Source organism: Ranitomeya imitator, chromosome 2 (genome assembly GCF_032444005.1).
Source record: "Ranitomeya imitator isolate aRanImi1 chromosome 2, aRanImi1.pri, whole genome shotgun sequence".
NCBI lineage: Eukaryota > Metazoa > Chordata > Amphibia > Anura > Dendrobatidae > Ranitomeya > Ranitomeya imitator.
In genome coordinates, this window is record NC_091283.1 from 76,749,451 (window position 1) to 76,771,984 (window position 22,534).

At 43.9% G+C, this 22,534-nt stretch overlaps 1 protein-coding gene across 2 annotated transcripts in view; it reads left to right on the plus strand.

Moving 5' to 3' along the window:
* The first annotated feature begins 4,251 nt into the window (after positions 1-4,251).
* ADGRG4 (adhesion G protein-coupled receptor G4) overlaps positions 4,252-22,534 on the plus strand; it is a 145,193-nt gene continuing 126,910 nt past the window's right edge. For both annotated transcript variants that reach the window (XM_069746998.1, XM_069746999.1), the window contains exon 1: positions 4,252-4,395. In XM_069746998.1, coding sequence (XP_069603099.1) covers positions 4,350-4,395 — 46 coding nt within the window. In that variant the 5' untranslated portion in view covers positions 4,252-4,349. The remainder of the gene's footprint in view (positions 4,396-22,534) is intronic.

Below are 22,534 nucleotides of genomic sequence, written 5' to 3' on the forward strand. Positions count from 1 at the left end.
ATGAGGTTGAGAAGATTTTGGATTCTCGTTTTTCGAGGCGGAGGCTTCAATATCTTGTCAAGTGGAAGGGTTATGGCCAGGAGGATAATTCTTGGGTTGTTGCCTCCAATGTCCATGCCACCGATTTGGTTTGTGCTTTTCACTTGGCTCGTCCTGATCGGCCTGGGGGCTCTGGTGAGGGTTCGGTGACCCCTCCTCAAGGGGGGGGGGGTACTGTTGTGAATTCCGCTCTTGGGCTCCCTCCGGTGGTTGTAAGTGGCACTTTTGGGAGTTCTGCTCTTGGGCTCCCTCTTGTGGTTTCTAGTGGTATGGCTGCTCCTTGGAGTTAGCTGTCATCAGCTGCCTCCACTTATCGTCTCTTCTGCTCGGCTATTTAGGCCTGGCTCTTTCTTCAGCCAGTGCCACTTGTAAATGGTTCCTGGTTGGATTCACATCTCTTTGGAGTTCCCTGTTATCCTGACCAGATCTGCAAAGCTAAGTTTTTGCTTGCTCTTTTCTGTCCATAGATTGTGGACTTATCCATTCTGTGCTTTCTTTGTTTGTCCAGCTTATCAGTGTGAATTAATTCTGTCTTGCTGGAAGCTCTGGGAGGCAGATTTGCCCTCCACACCTTTAGTCAGGTGTGGAGATTTTTTGTAAACTCTGCGTGGATTTTTGTAGTGTTTTATACTGACCGCACAGTATTCCATCCTGTCCTATCTATTTAGCTAGACGGCCTCCTGTGCTCATCCTGGTTTTATTCTGTGTATGTCTTTTCCCTCTCCACTCACAGTCATTATTTGTGGGGGGCTAATCTATCCTTTGGGGATTTTCTCTGAGGCAAGATAGCTTTCCTGCTTCTTTTTTTAGGGGTAGTTAGCTCTTAGGCTGTGTCGAGATGCCTAGGGAGAGTTAGGAGCATTCCACGGCTACTTCTAGTGTTGTGTTGAGCTTAGGGACTGCGGTCAGTACAGTTACCACTTCCTTCAGAGCTCGTTCCATGTTGCTCCTAGACCACCGTATCATAACAGATGCCGCCGCAAGGCGCGGCTCTGTAATGATCTGTCCTTGTCGCTAAGTCACTGCCAGGTTCCCACGCCTGACAGGGACCCCTCTGAATCTTCCCCGCAACACCCCCTGCCACGGGATGTTGCCTGGGCAAAACCCAGCCAGCTTCTGCCTAACTTCCTATCCAACCCCAAGTTTTACCAGTGTGAGGAGTGGCCTAATAAATAAAACCTTTTGCTCCCCCTAGTGGCCGGAGTGTGAAGTGTAATGTGTGCTTGTGATACCTGGTCAGGTGAACTCCTTTAGTGCCATCAGACGTACCCACACTCCCCTTAGTGGATGAGCGACGCTACTGCAACGACCAGGTCTCTGGGGCGCTGCACATGTATCCCCTATAAAGTGCTAAAAGCATCAGTTTTCATATGTTGTTATTCCATAAAATTCTTCTTATGATCATCATCACCAACAATAAAGTAATAAAATATAATACAAATAATATTAAAACTGGATTTGTGCCCAGGGGACTATTAACATATTTACAGATAACTTATGTTAATACAATGACAACCAAGAGTCCGTCACAGTGTCTGAGACACTTTCTCTGATTACAGTATATGACTTTGCTTGAGAGTCCCTTGTGATCAGTCTCCAACAGTAATATTGCTGCACACATGGTGTAGGTCCAACGTGTGCGTTATTGCTTATGAAAATCAATAAGATATTAGGAATGTCAAAATACGAGAAGTTGGGGTGAGTACATACTCTCTTGTCTGTAGATCAATAACAGCTTGTGATATTACCTGTTGTTTAAAGCCAACCTGACAGCACGATCCCTGACAGCTGATACATGCTGCCCGATCCCTGACAGCTGACACATGCTGCCCGATCCCTGACAGCTGATACATGCTGCCCGATCCCTGACAGCTGATACATGCTGCCCGATCCCAGACAGCTGATACATGCTGCTCGATCTCAGACAGCTAATACATGATGCCCGATACCTGACAGCTGATACATGCTGCCCGATCCCAGACAGCTAATACATGCCTCCCCATACCTGACTGCTGATACATGCTGCCCGATCCCTGACAGCTGATACATGCTGCCCGATCCCTGACAGCTGATACATGCTGCACGATCCCAGACAGCTGATACATGCTGCCCGATCCCTGACAGCTGATACATGCTGCCCGATCCCTGACAGCTGATACATGCTGCCCGATCACTGACAGCTGATACATGCTGCCCAATCCCAGACAGCTGATACATGCTGCCCGATCCCTGATAGCTGATACATGCTGCCCGATCCCAGACAGCTGATACATGCTGCCCGATCCCAGACAGCTGATACATGCTGCCCGATCCCAGACAGCTAATACATGCTGCCCGATACCTGACAGCTGATACATGCTGCCCGATCCCTGACAGCTGATACATGCTGCCCAATCCCAGACAGCTGATACATGCTGCCCGATCCCTGACAGCTGATACATGCTGCCCGATCCCTGACAGCTGATACATGCTGCCCGATCCCTGACAGCTGATACATGCTGCCCGATCCACAGGCAGCAGGTATCAGACAATGGCTGCATGATTGCAGTCATATATATTTAGCTTTGAAATGTTGCAGCATTTCAGAAAAAACATAGTTTTTTAGCCTATGTAGACCGAGTCGCGTTGGAGACTAGTCAGACAAAAGTGTCCACAGTGGCTTCTACCTGGAGTGACAGGTCTCTCATTGTGTGCGTGTATAGTGAGAGACCAATCACTCAAGAACAGCAATTGGGGAGAAGCAGCCGGGGAGCCGCCTGTACGACTAGTCTCCACCATGGATTGGTCCCTGGCAACTAATAAACTGTTTTATTCTGAATTCATACATGGCTGGAATCATGCAAACACTGTCTGGGACATGTTGCCCGGGGATCATGCAACATGTATCAGCTGGTCAGTATATGACTTGAATCTAGCATTTCACCAGTTTCCTCCTCTGCAAACTCCAGTTGTCAGTTGTCTGAGCTGCTGCTGGGAGAGTTGAAGCAATGATGTCTCCCATACACACAGAGAGATTAATTCCTGGTCTTCTTTCTCTTTGTAGTACATGACAGAAGCAGTAGCATGTAAGTCATTAAATAAAAATACTGAGCTTTGTAGCTGTAAATCCAGCACTTAAGTGAAATATATTTGCTGAATGTTGCAGCTATAACTGTCTGTGTCCATCTGGTTTCTCAGTGTGTCGACTTCAATTGCTATGTATCCTGGCACTTCACTACTTTGATCAATACGATTAGAGCTGCATTTTTTTGTCTTTGTATCAGAGTGGATGGTGAGTTTAGAAAGCAGGGGGAGCGAAAGAAGTGGCTTCTAAGTGGAGAAAGAAGCAGATTTCTCCAATAAAATATATTACAAAGTTTCTTACATTTGTCTGTACTATTGATTACTATTGATACATTATGCTTTGTATCTTGAAATGACAGTGATTACTTAAAGATCTACTAAGAATTGTCTCCAAAATATAATTACTTATATAGTAGTTGGGTTAGTCACTTTTGAACCCTTTGAGTACTTTGATACGCCTAAAAAATGGAACTTGTAGATATGTCTATATGAAAAATATCTTACTGTTTTGTGAATGAAGAGCACCTGTCACCAGTTTGTGTCCAATATGCATGCCAAGACCCACAACCCAAAAAGTTTGGACTTGACTTCTGCTAGAAAGTTGGGGCCTATTGGGGGCATTTGGGACACTTCTGAACACTTTTGCTGATAAGTTATATTTAGAAAAGTCATCAGTCTGTGGTGGCACATTGATTTCTTAAATAAAAGTCAGCCACAGACTGGTGTAAATAAGTAGTCTTTATGTTCCCACAGCCCTAATGCAGACCTAAGTGACCTCATGGTTACAGACTACAAACCCTTTAATGCTAACCTACCAAATATGCATAGCAAAAAGTAGAGTACAGATGAAAGAAAGTATGACCCCAGGCTTAAATTACATACAGTAGTTTGTAGTCTGTAACACATGGAGACACATAGGCCTGCGTTGGAGCTGTAAACACAAAACGGCAGGGTGAATTTGATGAAGATATGATAAAGTTGCGCAACGGAATGCATGAAACTTAGTGTCTACACCGTCCTTCTGAATGCAGACAATCCTCTGTGACGATGGTTTTATCCACCACCCACTCATTACACTTAAAACTAAATGTCTTTTATCAGTTGCTACAGACCATAAATCCACTCTCAACAAACAGTCATGTTAAAAAGATCATAGTCCACATAGTGTTCATCTTCCTGCATTCTTATAGAGCTGAGCTGGTGTAAAGTCTACAGGCTTCAATATTCCATTCCTGGGGTCTGCCTTTATGATCGACTTCTCGGCAGACCATGATAACCTGAAGACCTATGCAGGTATTTGTTTTACGACTTGCTTTGCAGGGCTTTTTATACCTCGTTATTGGCTTCTTACTACTTTCCACGTGGACACTTAAGTACCGTAACTAGTTTGGCCGTCTACAATGTATGAAATCACATTAGATTATTCAGAGAAATTCAATGTATCAGTCTAAACTAATATACAGTATATATATACATACATCACATTAACACATCTACTGTACTATATAATTGTCTAAGGGTCACTTCCGTCTTTCTGTCTGTCCTTCTGTCTGTTTGTCTGTCACGGATATTCATTGGTTGTGGCCTCTGTCTGTCATGGAAATCCAAGTCACTGATTGGCAAAACAGCCACGACCAATCAGCGACGGGCACAGTCTGGAAGAAAATGGCCGCTCCTTACTCCCCGCAGTCAGTGCCCGGTGCCCTCCAGTCACTGCTCACACAGGGTTAATGCGGGCGGTAATGGACTGCGTTATGCCGCGGGTAATGCACTCCGTACCCGCTGTTATTAACCCTGTGTGTCCCCAACTTTTTACTATTGATGCTGCCTATGCGGCATCAATAGTAAAAAGATCTAATGTTAAAAATAATAAAAAAACAAAAAACCTGCTATACTCACCCTCCGTCGTCCAACGATGCGATCGCGCCTGCCGCCCGCCTTTCCCGTTCCTCGCGACGCCCCGGTGACCGCTCCATGCATTGCAATCTCGCGAGATGATGACGTAGCGGTCTCGTGAGACCGCTACGTCATCATCTCTTGAGAGTGAGACAAGGAAAAACAAGAGGGCGGTGGGAAGGTGGCACGAATCCCCACATGAGCCGAGGCTGTGAGCCTGGGAAGGGGGAGGGTAACGTGGGAGGAGGAGGAGCAGAGCGGCCAAGGTGAGGCACCTCAGTCCCCACGGCGAGCAATGTGCCCAGTGCTGCCGGCGCTGTACGGCCTGACTGCTGCTGACAGGTGCCAGTCTGTGCGAGACCCCAGCCCAGGAGCCGGCGGGACACGTACGTGTAGGAGGTGACGGCGGCACCATGGTGGAAGAACTGTTCTGTATAGTTGTCTCCATTATTACACTACGTGGCCTGTGTTATACACTACCTGGCCTGTGTTATACACTACCTGGCCTGTGTTATACACTACGTGGCCTGAGTTATATACTGCGTGCGTGGGCTGTTATGTACTACGTGGCTGTGTTATATGCTATGTGGGCTGTTATGCACTCTGTGGGCTGTGCTATATACTACGTGGCTGTGCTATATACTCCGTGGGCTGTGTTATATACTACATGGCTGTGCTATATACTCCATGGGCTGTGCTATATACTCCATGGGCTGTGTTATATACTTCATGGGCTGTGTTATATACTACGTGGCTGTGTTACATACTGCGTGGGCTGTGCTATATACTATGTGGCTTTGCTATATACGCCGTGGGCTGTGCTATATACTACGTGGCTGTGCTATATACTACGTGGGCTGTTATATACTACGTGGCTGTGCTATATACTACGTGGCCGGCCGCGAACAATCAGCGACAGGCGCAGTCTGGCCGCGAATTGGCGCAGGATTTGAACAATGCTTCGCTAATTGGTCGCACCCGGCCGAATCCTGTGTATTCAATGTATTATTCTAAAATCTTCATAAATAAACTACATATATATTCTAGAATACCCAATGCGTTAGAATCGGGCTACCGTCTAGTGTAGCATAAGGTTGTCTACTTTAAACCTTCCCACTTATGCCCTACGTCAACATTTTCTATATCGCAAGGGAAACGTGAGAAATAAATAGTTTAAGTTTTTTAAAGTTTTTATCTGTAATCCCATTAAAGAATTTTAATCATCCTCTCCCTGGCCTGAAATGGCAGCTTGCAGAAATACAGTACATTTCTATTGACAAAATGTGAAAAACGATATATTATGGATAGAGTGTTCCTTTAAAAGCTCAGAGCAGTATAACTGGATCCAAAGTAATTAAAGTAATGACGATTATACACATAGACATCAAACTGAAAACAGCAAATAAAAGTTATGATTTATGAATATATTATGACTTATATATTTCCCAGAGGAGCATTGCGGCTTTAAGTCTCCTCACCTCAACATGCTTATCATGTCACTCTCCACAAGGAGAAACGATACTTCTTGGATCCCGGTCAGACGCCTCTCACTCAGCCAAACCAGATCTCCACTTTGCACTGACGAGAGGCAGTACCCCGAAACACAGTGTCTGCAAATTGAGATTCTGGTTTGGCTTTTATTCTAAGTCATGTGACAAGGTTTCCTCTCTGAAGAGACAATTTCCATATTTCCCAGAGGAGCACTGCGGCTTTAAGTCTCCTCACCTCGACATGCTTATCATGCCACTCTCCACAAGGAGAAACGATACTTCTTGGATCATGAATATATTATAAAATCAAGGCTAATCCACATCATTCGCCAGTGCTGTGAAAAAAATAACTTCAAGGACAACATATCTGTTTAGTAGCGCATATGCTAATGTACACACGTGGTCAAAATTGTTGGTACCCCTCGTTTACTGACAGAAAAACCCACAATGGTCACAGAAATAACTTGAATCTGACAAAAGTAATAATAAATAAAAGATCTATGAAAATGAACAAATGAAAGTCAGACATTGCTTGTCAACCATGCTTCCACAGGATTTAAAAAAAATAATTCTCATGACATAGGCCTGGACAGAAATGATGGAACCCTTAACTTAATATTTTGTTGCACAGCCTTTTGCGGCAATCACTGTAATCAAACAATTCCTGTAACTGTCAATGAGACTTCTGCACCTCTCGACAGGTATTTTGGCCACTCCTCAAGAGCAAACTGCTCCAGTTGTCTCATGTTTGAAGGTTGCCTTTTCCAGACGGCATGTTTCAGCTCTTTCCAAAGATGCTCAATAGGATTTAGGTCAGGGCTCATGGAAGGCCACTTCAGAATAGTCCAATGTTTTCCTCTTAGCCATTCTTGGGTGTTTTTAGCTGTGTGTTTGGGGTCATTATCCTGTTGCAAGACCCATGACCTGTGGCTGAGACCAAACTTTCTGACACTGGGCAGCACATTTCTCTCTAAAATCCCTTGATAGTATTGAGATTTCATTGCACCCTGTACAGATTCTAGACACCCTGTGCCAGATACAGCAAAGCAGCCCCAGAACATAACAGAGCCTCCTCCATGTTTCACAGTAGGGACAGTGTTCTTTTCTTGATATGCTTCATTTTTCCATCTCTGAACATGGAACTGATGTGCCTTGCCAAATAGTTCCATTTTTGTCTCATCTGTCCATAGGACATTCTCCCACAAGCTTTGTGGCTTGTCAACATGTAGTTTGGCAAATTCCAGTCTGGCTTTTTTATGATTTTTTTCAACAATGGTGTCCTCCTTGGTTGTCTCTTTGGCCCATACAACGACAGATGGTGTAATCTGACACTGATATTCCTTGAGCTTCAAGTTCACCTTTAATCTGTTTAGAAGTTTTTCTGGGCTCTTTTGTTACCATTCATATTATCCGTCTCTTTGATTTGTCATCAATTTTCCTCCTGTGTCCACGTCCAGGGAGGTTGGCTACTGTTCCATGGATTTTAAATTTCTGAATAATATGTGCAACTGAAGTCACAGGAACTCAAGCTGCTTGGAGATGGTCTTATAACTTTTACCTTTAACATGTTTGTCTATAATTTTCTTTCTAATCTCCTGAGACAATCTTTCCTTCGCTTGTTCTGGCCCATGTTGAGTGTGATACACACCATGTCACCAAACAGCACAGTGAGTATCTGTAGCCCTATATACAGGCCACTCACTGATTCCAGGATTGTAGACATCTGTGATGACCTTTACTTTTTCTCTTGTGTCCTTTGGTTATGCATATGCTATAGGTCAGGGTGATCCCACTCTATAGGCCGTGGTGCCCCCTCAACATATATATTCAGACATCTGTGATGCTAATTAGTGGACACACGTTGATGTAACATGTTCCTTTTGTCACATTATTTCCAGGGGTACCATCATTTCTGTCCAGGCCTATTTCATGAGTTTTATTTTTTTTTTAAATTCTGTGGAAGCATGGTTGAAAAACAATGTCTGACTTTAATTTGTTTATTTTCATAGATCTTTTATTTATTATTACTTTTGTCAGATTCAAGTTATTTCTGTGACCATTGTGGGTTTTTCTGTCATTAAACGAGGGGTACCAACAATTTTGACCACGTTTGTAACTGTGCGATATATGAGGCAACCCAACTGGATAGGTGATGATAAATGTCAGAATGGTGGAGTTCTGATTGCTTGGACTTGATTGACAGATTGCTCTACGGGGTCTCTTGTCTTTTTACTACAAGCGCATCCACAATGGGGAAAAATTGTATGGAGTAGTGGTGCCCATTAGATGTAATAATGACTCAGAAAACGTTTTACTCCAATACAGTATGTCATGGGAAGAGTAATGATTTGACTAGTTTGATATTCAGAGAAAGAATCAACTGGACAGCACAATTTCACTAATAAAATCTCCATTTCACAAAAGGTGCAACATTTTTTAGTGAAATCCAATTCCAAAAATTATTTTTAGCCCCAAATACATGCAGTTACTACATACAAAAATGGCCTTCAAGGAGTCCATATCCTTTAGGCTTTATTAAAGGGAACTTGATTGGAAGCAAGCAGCTACATGGATAATATATCTTCGTTTTCTCTCTGTAGCTGTTGTTACAATTAGGCTACTGAAAATGTTTAAAACTGTATTTATCTGTAGATCACTACTATGTCTGCAGGTAAATACCATTGTTTTGCATGCTGACAAGTACCCTTCAACTTTAATCTCCTAAACATATTTAAGGTTGGAAATACCCCACTGAAGCGTCTAAAAGTGCTCGAAGAGAACTTGTCAGCAGGATTTTAGACCCTAAACTAACATCATCTATGTAAAGCATCTGAAATGTTGATTCACACAGTTAAGTCCATATATATTTGGACAGAGACTCCATTTTTCTAATTTTCATTTGAGGGTATCCACATAAAAATTGGACAATGGGTTTAGAAGTTTCAGCTCCTTAACATGTGCCACCCTGTTTTTAAAGGGAACAAAAGTAATTGGACAATTGACTCCAAGGCTATTTCATGGACAGGTGTGGGCAATCCCTTCGATATGTCATTCTCAATTAAGCAGATAAAAGGCCTGGAGTTGATTTGAGGTGTGATGCTTGCATTTGGAAGGTTTTGCTGTGAAATAAACATGCGGTCAAAGGCGCTCTCCATGCAGGTGAAACAAGACATCCTTAGGCTGCGAAAACAGAAAAAACCCATCCGAGAAATTGTTACAATATTAGGAGTGGCAAAATCTACAGTTTGGTTCATCCTGAGAAAGAAAGAAAGCACTGGTGAACTCATCAATGCAAAAAGACCTTGGCGCTCACGGAAGACAACAGTGGTGGATGATAGCAGAATAATCTCCATGGTGAAGAGAAACCCCTTCACAGCAGCCAACCAAGTGACCAACACTCTCCAGGAGGTCGGCGTATCAATATCCAAATCTACCATAAAGAGAAGACTGCATGAAAGTAAATACAGAGGGTTCACTGCACGGTGCAAGCCACTCATAAGCATCAAGAATAAAAAGGCTAGACTGGACTTTGCTAAAAAACATCTAAAAAAGCCAGCACAGTTCTGGAAGAACATTCTTTGGACAGATGAAATCAAGATCAACCTCTACCAGAATGATGGAAAGAGAAAAGTATGGAGAAGGCGTGGTACAGCTCATGATCCAAGGCATACCACATCATCTGGAAAACACGGCGGAGGCAGTGTGATGGCGTGGGCATGCATGGCTGCCAGTGGCACTGGGTCACTAGTGTTTATTGATGATGTGACACAGGACAGAAGCAGCCAAATGAATTCTGAGGTATTCAGAGCCATACCGTGTGCTCAGATCCAGCCAAATGCAGCCAAACTGATTGGTCGTCGTTTCATACTACAGATGGACAATGACCCAAAACATAAAGCCAAAGCAACCCAGGAGTTTATTAAAGCAAAGAAGTGGAATATTCTTGAATGGCCAAGTCAGTCACCTGATCTCAACGAAATTTAGCATGCATTTCATTTGTTAAAGACTAAACTTCAGACAGAAAGGCCCACAAACAAACAGCAACTGAAAACCACCGCAGTGAAGGCCTGGCAGAGCATCAAAAAGGAGGAAACACAGCGTCTGGTGATGTCCATGAGTTCAAGACTTCAGGCAGTCATTGCCAACAAAGGGTTTTCAACCAAGTACTAAAAATGAACATTTTATTTAAAATTATTTAATCTGTCCAATTACTTTTGGTCCCTTTAAAAACAGGGTGGCATATGTTAAGGAGCTGAACCTCCTAAACCCTTCATCCAATTTTAGTGTGGATACCCTCAAATGAAAGCTGAAAGTCTGAACTTCAAATGCATTTGAATTGTTTTGTTTAAAATTCATTGTGGTAATGTCTATAACCAAAATTAGTAAAATATTGACTCTGTCCAAATATATATGGACTTAACTGTATATATATATATATATATATATATATATATATATATACCGTATATACTCGAGTGTAAGCCGAGATTTTCAGCCCAAGTTTTTGGGCTGAAAGTGCCCCTCTCGGCTTATACTCGAGTCAAGGTGGGTGGCAGGGTCGGCGGGTGAGAGGGTGAGGGCGCTGAGGCATACTTACCTAGTCCCAGCGATCCTGGCGCTGTCCCTGCCGTCCCACGGTCTTCGGTGCTGCAGTTCTTCCTCTCTTCAGCGGTCACGTGGGACCGCTCATTAGAAAAATGAATAGGCGGCTCCACCTCCCATAGGGGTGGAGCCGCATATTCATTTCTCTAATCAGCGGTGCCGGTGACCGCTGATAGAGAAAGAGGCTGCGGCACCGAAGACCAGCTGTGACGGCAGGGACAGCGCCAGAATCGCTGGGACTAGGTAAGTATGTAATATTCACCTGTCCGCGTTCCAGCCGCCGGGCGCCGCTCCATCTTCCCGGTGCCTCCATCTTCCCGGCCTCTGCGCTCTGACTGTTCAGGTCAGAGGGCGCGATGACGCATATAGTGTGCGCGGCGCCCTCTGCCTGATCAGTCAGTGCAGAGACGCCGGGAAGATGGAGGCGCTGGGAGCTGCAAGCAAGAGAGGTGAGTATGTGGTTTTGTTTTGTTTTTATTGCAGCAGCAGCGGCGGCACAGATTTATGTGGAGCATCTATGGGACAAAATGAGCGGTGCAGAGCATATATGGGGCACAGATATGGGACAGTAATGAACGGTGCAGAGCAGATATGGGGCACAGCTATGGGACAGTAATGAACGGTGCAGAGCATATATGGGGCACAGCTATGGGACAGTAATGAACGGTGCAGAGCATATATGGGGCACAGATATGGGACAGTAATGAACGGTGCAGAGCATATATGGGGCACAGATATGGGGCAATAATGAACGGTGCAGAGCATATATGGGGCAAGAATGAACGGTGCAGAGCATATATGGGGCACAGCTATGGGACAGTAATGAACGGTGCAGAGCATATATGGGGCACAGATATGGGGCAATAATGAACGGTGCAGAGCATATATGGGGCACAGATATGGGACAGTAATGAACGGTGCAGAGCATATATGGGGCACAGATATGGGGCAATAATGAACGGTGCAGAGCATATATGGAGCAAGAATGAACGGTGCAGGGCATATATGGGGCACAGCTATGGGACAGTAATGAACGGTGCAGAGCATATATGGGGCACAGCTATGGGACAGTAATGAACGGTGCAGAGCATATATGGGGCACAACTATGGGACAGTAATGAACGGTGCAGAGCATATATGGGGCACAGCTATGGGACAGTAATGAACGGTGCAGAGCATATATGGGACAATAATGAACTGTGCAGAGCATATATGGGGCACAGCTATGGGACAGTAATGAACGGTGCAGAGCATATATGGGGCACAGCTATGGGACAGTAATGAACGGTGCAGAGCATATATGGGGCACAGATATGGGGCAAGTATGAACGGTGCAGAGCACTATATGGCACAGCTATGGGGAAATAATGATCTATTTTTATTTTTGAAATTCACCGGTAAATGCTGCATTTCCACCCTAGGCTTATACTCGAGTCAATAAGTTTTCCCAGTTTTTTGTGGCAAAATTAGGGGGGTCGGCTTATACTCGGGTCGGCTTATACTCGAGTATATACGGTGTATATATCCTTGTATTGTAAATCTGTGCCTCTATCTTCTAGGAAGCCATTGGCAAATGTTTTTACAAATGACCTTGCAAGTACCGAGGCTTGGCTTGCTCTTACAGCTCCGATTTCTCCAGCCCTTTTCTCCTCCCACTGCCGGTCTCCTGCCTGTGACTGACAGGTCACTCTTCTCTGTGACCTGATCCCCTACCCGAGATCTCGCGCAGGCGCTGTCATTGCCCGGGGTGACACATGAATAGATCAATGGTCCAACTCTCACAACCTCATCATGACCTTACTGCGCATGTGCTACCTGAGCTAGATATTGGGGACCAGGTCACAGAGAAAAGTGAATTGTCAGTCACTGACTGGAGCCCGGCTGTGGGAGGAGAAAGAAGCTGGAGAAACTGAAGAGCTGTAAGTGCAACTCCAACCTCTGCACTTTTGTTCTCATTCCTAGAAAAAAGTGGCATGGACTTTTAATATAAAAGTATGGATGTCACCAACATTTCAGATAGTTTACATAGATTATGTTAATTTAGGGTCTTAAAACCTGCCAACAAGTTCCCTTTAAGAACTCATCATTTGAAACAACAAAAATTCTATCTTTATCCTATAGAAGAAACCTCATATAGTGGGAGAGTTAGGGGAATTTATGGTTTATGGAGAACTATGGACACATTGCTCACTGTAACTCATCTTCGCATAAATTACAATGCTGCTTCATTTCTGCTTTGTGGACAGGGTACATGAAGTGATGGGTATTACGGTGAGGCAAAGACCCCCATCATCAGTGCGCCCTCTAAGTTGTGTCCATTGGAAGTGAAAAAGTGAAAACAATATAGTAATGAGAATCTACATCCGCATTAACAGCTTTCCCTGTTTATAAGGTTTATTGTTGTGAGTTCTGTTTTTGGGCTCCCTCTGGTGGTTACTGATGGTACTGGGTGACTTGTGTTCTCTGCGGTCTCTGGTGTCCACCTGTTCCATCAGGTTATGGGTGTTTCCTATTTAACCTGGCTGTTTTGTCATTTCCTCGCCGGCTATCAATGTAATCAGCGTGTCTGTTTGCCTTTGCTCCCTGCGTCTGTTATCTTCTGGACAAGCTAAGTTTTGATTTTCCTGTTCTATGTTTTGCTTACTTTTTGTCTTAGTCCAGCTTGCTGTTATGTGACTCCTTGCTGCTGGTTGCTCTAGTGGGCTGAAATTACTCCTCATGTTCCATGAGTTGGCACATGAGTTCAAGTAATTTCAGGATGGTTTTTTGAAGGGTTTTTCGCTGACCGCGCAGTTCACTTTTGTATCCTCTGCTATCTAGCTTTAGCGGGCCTCACTTTGCTGATTCTGTTTTCATTTCTACGTTTGTGCTTTCCTCTCATTTCACCGTTATTACATGTGGGGGGCTGCTATTTCTGTGGGGTGTTTCTCTGGAGGCAAGTGAGGTCTGTGTTTCTTCTTATAGGGGTAGCTAGTCCTTCGGCTGGTGCGAGACGTCTAGGAATCATCGTAGGCACGTTCCCCGGCTACTGCTAGTTGTGTGTGTAGGTTCAGGATCGCGGTCAGCTCAGGTTCCATCAACCTAGAGCTTGTTTTTGTTTTTCTGCTTGTCCATTTGTGATCCCCTGCCATTGGGATCATGACAGTATAGCCGGCCATAAAAAATAAAAATTGGTCATCGTTTTGGCTGAAGTAGGAGGAAAAGTAGTCTGAGGTTATTTTTTTTTTTTTTTTTTTCTTCTTTCCTCCTCTTAATCCTTGAATGGCTCTGACTTTAGCTGTTAATCATGGACGTTCAGAGTTTGGCTTCCAGCCTGAATAATCTTGCTGCTAAGGTTCAAAATATACAAGATTTTGTTGTACATACGCCTATGTCTGAACCTAGAATTCCTGTCCCAGAGTTTTTTTCTGGAGATAGATCTAGTTTTCTGAATTTTAGGAATAATTGTAAGTTGTTTCTTTCCTTGAAATCTCGCTCCTCTGGAGACCCTGCTCAGCAGGTCAAGATTGTTATATCTTTCCTGCGGGGTGATCCTCAGAATTGGGCATTTGCATTGGCACCAGGGGATCCTGCGTTGCTCAATGTGGATGCGTTTTTTCTGGCATTGGGTTTGCTCTATGACGAACCTAACCTAGAGATTCAGGCTGAAAAAGCTTTCTCAGGGGCAAGATGAAGCAGAAATATATTGTCAGAAATTTCGGAAATGGTCGGTCCTTACTCAGTGGAATGAGTGCGCTCTGGCTGCAAAATTCAGAGATGGTCTTTCTGAGGCCATTAAAGATGTTATGGTGGGGTTCCCGGCGCCTACAGGTCTGAATGAGTCCATGACTATGGCTATTCAGATTGATCGGCGTTTACGGGAGCGCAAACCTGTGCACCATTTGGCGGTGTCTTCTGAACAGGCACCTGAGATAATGCAATGTGATAGAATTCAGTCCAGAAGTGAACGGCAAAATTATAGGCGGAAAAATGGTTTGTGTTTTTATTGTGGTGATTCAGCTCATGTTATATCAGCATGCTCTAAACGCACAAAAAAGATTGATAAGTCTGTTGCCATTGGTACTTTACAGTCTAAGTTCATTCTGTCTGTGACGCTGATTTGTTCATTATCATCCATTTCCGTCGATGCCTATGTGGATTCAGGCGCTGCCCTGAGTCTTATGGATTGGTCATTTGCCAATCGCTGTGGGTTTAGTCTGGAACCTCTGGAAGTTCCTATTCCTTTAAAAGGAATTGACTCTACACCTTTGGCTATGAATAAACCTCAGTACTGGACACAAGTGACCATGCGTATGACTCCCGTTCATCAGGAGGTGATTCGCTTCCTGGTGCTGTATAATTTACATGATGTCTTAGTGCTTGGTCTGCCATGGTTACAAACTCATAACCCAGTCCTGGACTGGAAAACAATGTCTGTGTTAAGCTGGGGATGTCAGGGGGTTCATGATGATGCACCTCCGATTTCTATCGCTTCATCTACTCCTTCTGAGGTTCCGGTATTTTTGTCTGATTATCGGGATGTTTTTGAGGAGCCTAAGCTCAGTTCGCTTCCTCCTCACAGGGATTGCGATTGTGCTATAGATTTGATTCCTGGCAGTAAGTTCCCGAAAGGTCGTTTGTTCAATCTGTCAGTGCCAGAGCATACTGCTATGCGGAATTATATTAAGGAGTCCTTGGAAAAGGGACATATCCGTCCATCTTCGTCCCCTTTGGGAGCAGGTTTTTTTTTTGTGGCTAAAAAAGATGGTTCCTTGAGGCCTTGCATAGATTATCGTCTTTTGAATAAGATTACAGTCAAATATCAGTATCCTTTGCCATTGTTGACTGATTTATTTGCTCGCATTAAGGGGGCTAAATGGTTTACTAAGATTGATCTTAGGGGTGCGTATAATCTTGTGCGGATAAGGCAGGGTGATGAGTGGAAAACCGCATTTAATACGCCTGAGGGCCATTTCGAGTATTTGGTGATGCCTTTTGGACTTTCTAATGCTCCTTCGGTCTTCCAGTCCTTTATGCACGATATTTTCCGTGAATATCTGGATAAATTTATTATCGTGTATCTGGATGATGTTTTGGTTTTTTCTGATGACTGGGAGTCTCATGTTCAGCAGGTCAGGAGGGTGTTTCAGGTCCTGCGGGCCAATTCTTTGTTTGTAAAGGGTTCTAAATGTCTCTTTGGAGTCCAGAAGATTTCTTTTTTGGGGTATGTTTTTTCCCCTTCTACTATTGAGATGGATCCCGTCAAGGTTCAGGCTATTTGTGACTGGACGCAGCCTACATCTCTTAAGAGTTTACAGAAGTTCTTGGGCTTTGCTAATTTTTATCGTCGCTTCATAACTAATTTTTCTAGTGTTGCTAAACCTTTGACGGATTTGACTAAAAAGGGTGCTGATGTTACTGATTGGTCTCCTGCGGCTGTGGAGGCTTTTCAGGAACTTAAGCGCCGGTTTTCTTCTGCTCCTGTGTTGCGTCAGCCAGATACGTCGCTTCCTTTTCAGGTTGAGGTTGATGCTTCTGAGATCGGAGCGGGGGCGGTTTTGTCACAGAGAAGCTCCGATGGCTCAGTGATGAAGCCATGTGCGTTCTTTTCTAGAAAATTTTCGCCCGCTGAACGGAATTATGATGTTGGTAATCGGGAGCTTTTGGCCATGAAGTGGGCATTTGAGGAGTGGCGTCATTGGCTTGAGGGTGCTAGACATCGTGTGGTGGTCTTGACTGATCACAAAAATCTGATGTATCTTGAGTCTGCCAAGCGTCTGAATCCTAGACAGGCTCGTTGGTCACTGTTTTTCTCCCGTTTCAATTTTGTGGTTTCCTACCTGCCAGGTTCAAAGAATGTGAAGGCGGATGCTCTTTCTAGGAGTTTTGTGCCTGACTCCCCTGGAAATTCTGAGCCCACTGGTATCCTTAGGGATGGGGTGATTTTGTCGGCTGTCTCCCCAGACTTGCGACGTGCTTTGCAGGAGTTTCAGGCGGATAAACCTGATCGTTGTCCGCCGGAAAGACTGTTTGTTCCGGATAATTGGACCAGTAGAGTCATCTCCGAGGTCCATTCTTCTGTGTTGGCAGGTCATCCTGGAATATTTGGTACTAGAGACTTGGTGGCCAGGTCTTTTTGGTGGCCTTCCTTGTCGAGGGATGTGCGTTCTTTCGTGCAGTCTTGTGGAGTTTGTGCTCGGGCTAAGCCTTGCTGCTCTCGGGCCAGTGGATTGTTGTTACCTTTGCCTATCCCGAAGAGGCCTTGGACGCACATTTCCATGGACTTTATTTCGGATCTCCCTGTCTCTCAAAAAATGTCCGTCATATGGGTTGTGTGTGACCGCTTTTCTAAGATGGTTCATCTGGTACCCTTCCCTAAGTTACCTTCATCCTCTGAGTTGGTCCCTCTGTTTTTTCAAAACGTGGTCCGTTTGCATGGCATTCTGGAGAACATCGTTTCTGACAGGGGATCCCAGTTTGTGTCTAGATTTTGGCGGACGTTCTGTGCTAAGATGGGCATTGATTTGTCCTTTTCGTCTGCATTCCATCCCCAGACGAATGGCCAGACGGAACGAACTAATCAGACTTTAGAAACTTATTTAAGGTGTTTTGTTTCGGCTGATCAGGATGACTGGGTTTCCTTTTTGCCGCTTGCCGAGTTTGCCCTTAATAATCGGGCTAGTTCTGCTACCTTGGTTTCTCCTTTCTTTTGTAATTCGGGGTTTCATCCTCGTTTTTCCTCTGGTCAGGTGGAGCCTTCTGATTGTCCTGGAGTGGACATGGTGGTGGATAGGTTACATCGGATTTGGAGTCATGTGGTGGACAATTTGAAGTTGTCCCAGGAGAAGGCTCAGCAGTTTGCTAATCGCCGTTGCCGCGTGGGTCCTCGACTTCTTGTTGGGGACTTGGTGTGGTTGTCTTCTCGTTTTGTTCCTATGAAGGTCTCTTCTCCTAAGTTCAAGCCTCGGTTCATCGGTCCCTATAAGATCTTGGAAATTCTTAACCCTGTGTCGTTTCGTTTGGATCTCCCGGCATCGTTTGCTATTCATAATGTGTTCCATCGATCGTTGTTGCGGAAGTATGAGGTACCTGTCGTTCCTTCGCTTGAGCCTCCTGCTCCGGTGCTGGTAGAGGGTGAATTGGAGTATGTTGTGGAGAAGATATTGGATTCTCGTGTTTCCAGACGGAAACTCCAGTATTTGGTCAAGTGGAAGGGTTATGGTCAGGAGGATAATTCTTGGGTGATTGCCTCTGATGTTCATGCTGCCGATTTGGTCCGTGCGTTTCATAGGGCTCATCCTGGTCGCCCTGGTGGTTCTCATGAGGGTTCGGTGACCCCCTCCTCAAGGGGGGGTACTGTTGTGAGTTCTGTTTTTGGGCTCCCTCTGGTGGTTACTGATGGTACTGGGTGACTTGTGTTCTCTGCGGTCTCTGGTGTCCACCTGTTCCATCAGGTTATGGGTGTTTCCTATTTAACCTGGCTGTTTTGTCATTTCCTCGCCGGCTATCAATGTAATCAGCGTGTCTGTTTGCCTTTGCTCCCTGCGTCTGTTATCTTCTGGACAAGCTAAGTTTTGATTTTCCTGTTCTATGTTTTGCTTACTTTTTGTCTTAGTCCAGCTTGCTGTTATGTGACTCCTTGCTGCTGGTTGCTCTAGTGGGCTGAAATTACTCCTCATGTTCCATGAGTTGGCACATGAGTTCAAGTAATTTCAGGATGGTTTTTTGAAGGGTTTTTCGCTGACCGCGCAGTTCACTTTTGTATCCTCTGCTATCTAGCTTTAGCGGGCCTCACTTTGCTGATTCTGTTTTCATTTCTACGTTTGTGCTTTCCTCTCATTTCACCGTTATTACATGTGGGGGGCTGCTATTTCTGTGGGGTGTTTCTCTGGAGGCAAGTGAGGTCTGTGTTTCTTCTTATAGGGGTAGCTAGTCCTTCGGCTGGTGCGAGACGTCTAGGAATCATCGTAGGCACGTTCCCCGGCTACTGCTAGTTGTGTGTGTAGGTTCAGGATCGCGGTCAGCTCAGGTTCCATCACCCTAGAGCTTGTTTTTGTTTTTCTGCTTGTCCATTTGTGATCCCCTGCCATTGGGATCATGACAGTTTATAATTTGTGACTATTATTTCCAGAATGCACAGCATAGTGGGAACTGTGGCCCCCATTCTCCTAATTCACCAGGTTCAAAGTTAAAAGACTATCAGAAATATGTGTCAGGCCTCCTTCACACGTACTGGTGATTCCTGTAATGGAAAAACTAGCACTCGTGAGATCCGTGTCCATGTGTGATCTGTATGTACGTATGTAACATCCGTGTGTCTATTTGCTGTCAGTGTGCATGTGTCCATGTGCTGTCAGTGTGACGCATAGGGATTGAAATGCAAAATTAAAGAGTTTTATGTATTAACTCCTCTCTGACCTTAGACGTACTATCCCGTCGAGGTGACCTGGGCCTATCTGACCCTCGACGGGATAGTACGTCATATGCAATCAGCCGCACTCACGGGGGGAGCGTGGCCGATCGCGGACGGGTGTCAGTTGACTATCACAGGCACTATGTGCCATGAGTTGTCACGAACCGCTCCTAGCACATTAACACCCGGAACACTGCAATCAAACATGATTGCAGCATTCCGGGGGCATAGGGAAGCATCGCGCAGGGAGGAGGCTCTCTGAGTGCTTCCCTGAGACCCTCGGAGCAACACGATGTGATTGCGCTGCTCCGAGGGTCTCCTACCTCCTTCTCCCTGCAGGCCCCGGATCCAAAATGGCCACGGGGCTGCTTCCGGGTCCCTCAGGGAGGTGGCTTACCAGCGCCTGCTCTGAGCAGGCGCTGGTAAGCCAGGAGCACTGCCTGTCAGATCACTGATCTGACACAGTGCTGTGCAAAGTGTCAGATCAGCGATCTGACACTATAATGTGATATCCCCCCTTGGGGCAATGTAAAAAAGTTAAAAAATATATATTTACATGTGTAAAAAAAAAAAATCCTAAATAAACAAAAAAAGTAATATATATATATATATATATATATATATATATATATATAGTTCCAATAAATACATTTCTTTATGTAAAAAAAAAAAACAATAAAAGTACACATATTTAGTATCGCCGCGTCCGTAACGACCCGGCCTATAAAACTGTCCCACTAGTTAACCCCTTCATTGAACACCGTCACAAAAAAAAAACAGGCAAAAAACAATGCTTTATTATCATACCGCAGAAACAAAAAGTGGAATAACACGCGATAAAAAAAAAGGATATAAATATCCATGGTACCGCTGAAAACATCATCTTCTCCCACTAAAAATGAGCCACTATACAGCATCATCAGCAAAAAAATAAAAAAGTTATAGTCCTCAGAATAAAGCGATGCAAAAATAATAATTTCTTATATAAAATAGTTTTTATCGTATAAAAGCGCCAAAACATAAAAAATGATATAAATGAGGTGTCGCTTTAATCGTACTGACCTGAAGAATAAAACTGCTTTATCAATTTTTACGAAACGTGGAACGGTATAAATGCTCCCCCCAAAAGAAATTCATGAATAGCTGGTTTTAGGTCATTCTGCCTCACAAAAATTGGAATAAAAAGAGAAAAAAAGTCACGTGCCCGAAAATGGTTCCAATGAAAACGTCAACTCATCTCACAAAAAAACAAGACCTCACATGACTTTGTGGACCAAAATATGGAAAAATTATAGCTCTCAAAATGTGGAGATGCATTAACTATTTTTTGCAATAAAAAGCGTCTTTTAGTGTGTGATAGAAAAATCTGCTAAAAAAAAGCTATAAAAGTAAATCAAACCCCCCTTCATCATCCCCTTAGTTACTTTTGGGGCCTAATTTCTCCTGTTACCCTTGGGAAAATACAAAACTGAGGGCTACAAAATAATTTTTGTGGAAAAAAAGATTTTTTATTTTCATGGCTCTGCGTTACTAACTGTAGTGAAACACTTGGGGGTTCAAAGTTCTCACAACACATCTAGATAAGTTCCTTGGGGGTTTAGTTTCCAATATGGGGTCACTTGTGGGGGGTTTCTACTGTTTAGGTACATCAGGGGCTCTGCAAATGCAACGTGATGCCTGCAGACCAATCCATCTAAGTCTGCATTCCAAACGGCGCTCCTTCCCTTCCAAGCTCTGCCGGGCGCCCAAACGGTGGTTCCCCCCCACATATGGGGTATCAGCGTACGCACGACAAATTGGACAACAACTTTTGGCGTCCAATTTCTCCTGTTACCCTTGGGAAAATACAAAACTGGGGGCTAAAAAATAATTTTTGTGGAAAAATTTTTTTTTTTAATTTTCACAGCTCTGCGTTATAAACTTCTGTGAAGCACTTGGCATCTAGATAAGTTCCTTAGGGGGTCTACTTTCCAAAATGGTGTCACTTGTGGGGGGTTCAATGTTTAGGCACACCAGGGGCTCTCCAAACGCGACATGGCATCCTATCTCAATTCCAGTTAATTTTGCATTGAAAAGTCAAATGGCACTCCTTCCCTGCCAAGCTCTGCCGTGCGCCCAAACAGTGGTTTACCCCCACACATGGGGTATCAGCGTACACAGGACAAATTGCATAACAACGTTTGGGGTCCAATTTCTCCTGTTACCTTGGTAAAATAAAACAAATTGGAGCTGAAGTAAATTTTTTGTGAAAAAAATTTACAATTTTTTTAAACATTCCAAAAATTCCTGTGAAACACCTGAAGGGTTAATAATCTTCTTGAATGTGGTTTTGAGCACCTTGAGGGGTGCAGTTTTTAGAATGGTGTCACACTTGGGTATTTTCTATCATATAGACCCCTCAAAGTGATTTCAAATGTGATGTAGCCCCTAAAAAAAAATGGTGTTGTAAAAATGAGAAATTGCTGGTCAACTTTTAACCCTTATAACTCCCTAACAAAAAAAATTTTGGTTCCAAAATTGTGCTGATGTAAAGTAGACATGTGGGAAATGTTACTTAATAAGTATTTTGTGTGACATAACTCTGTGATTTAAGGGCATAAAAATTCAAAGTTGGAAAATTGCGAGATTTTCAAAACTTTCGCAAAATTTCCATTTTTTTCACAAATAAATACAGGTAATGTCAAAGAAATCACCATCATGAAGTACAATATGTCACGAGAAAACAATGTCAGAATCATCAGGATCCGTTGAAGCGTTCCAGAGTTATAACCTCATAAAGGGACAGTGGTCAGAATTGTAAAAATTTGCCCGGTCATTAACGTGCAAACCACCCTTGGGGGTAAAGGGGTTAAGGATGTTCAAAGATAGAGATAGATACTGATGAGGAACATGATAGATAGATTATTTTTCTGTACTTGTATTTATATTTAAAATAAATAGATTAAAAAAACTACGCGAGGTCCCCAGTAATTTTCATAACCAGTTGAGAGAAAGCTGACGGCAAGGGGCTAATGTTAACCCCTCTGTGACCTTAGACGTACTATCCCGTCGA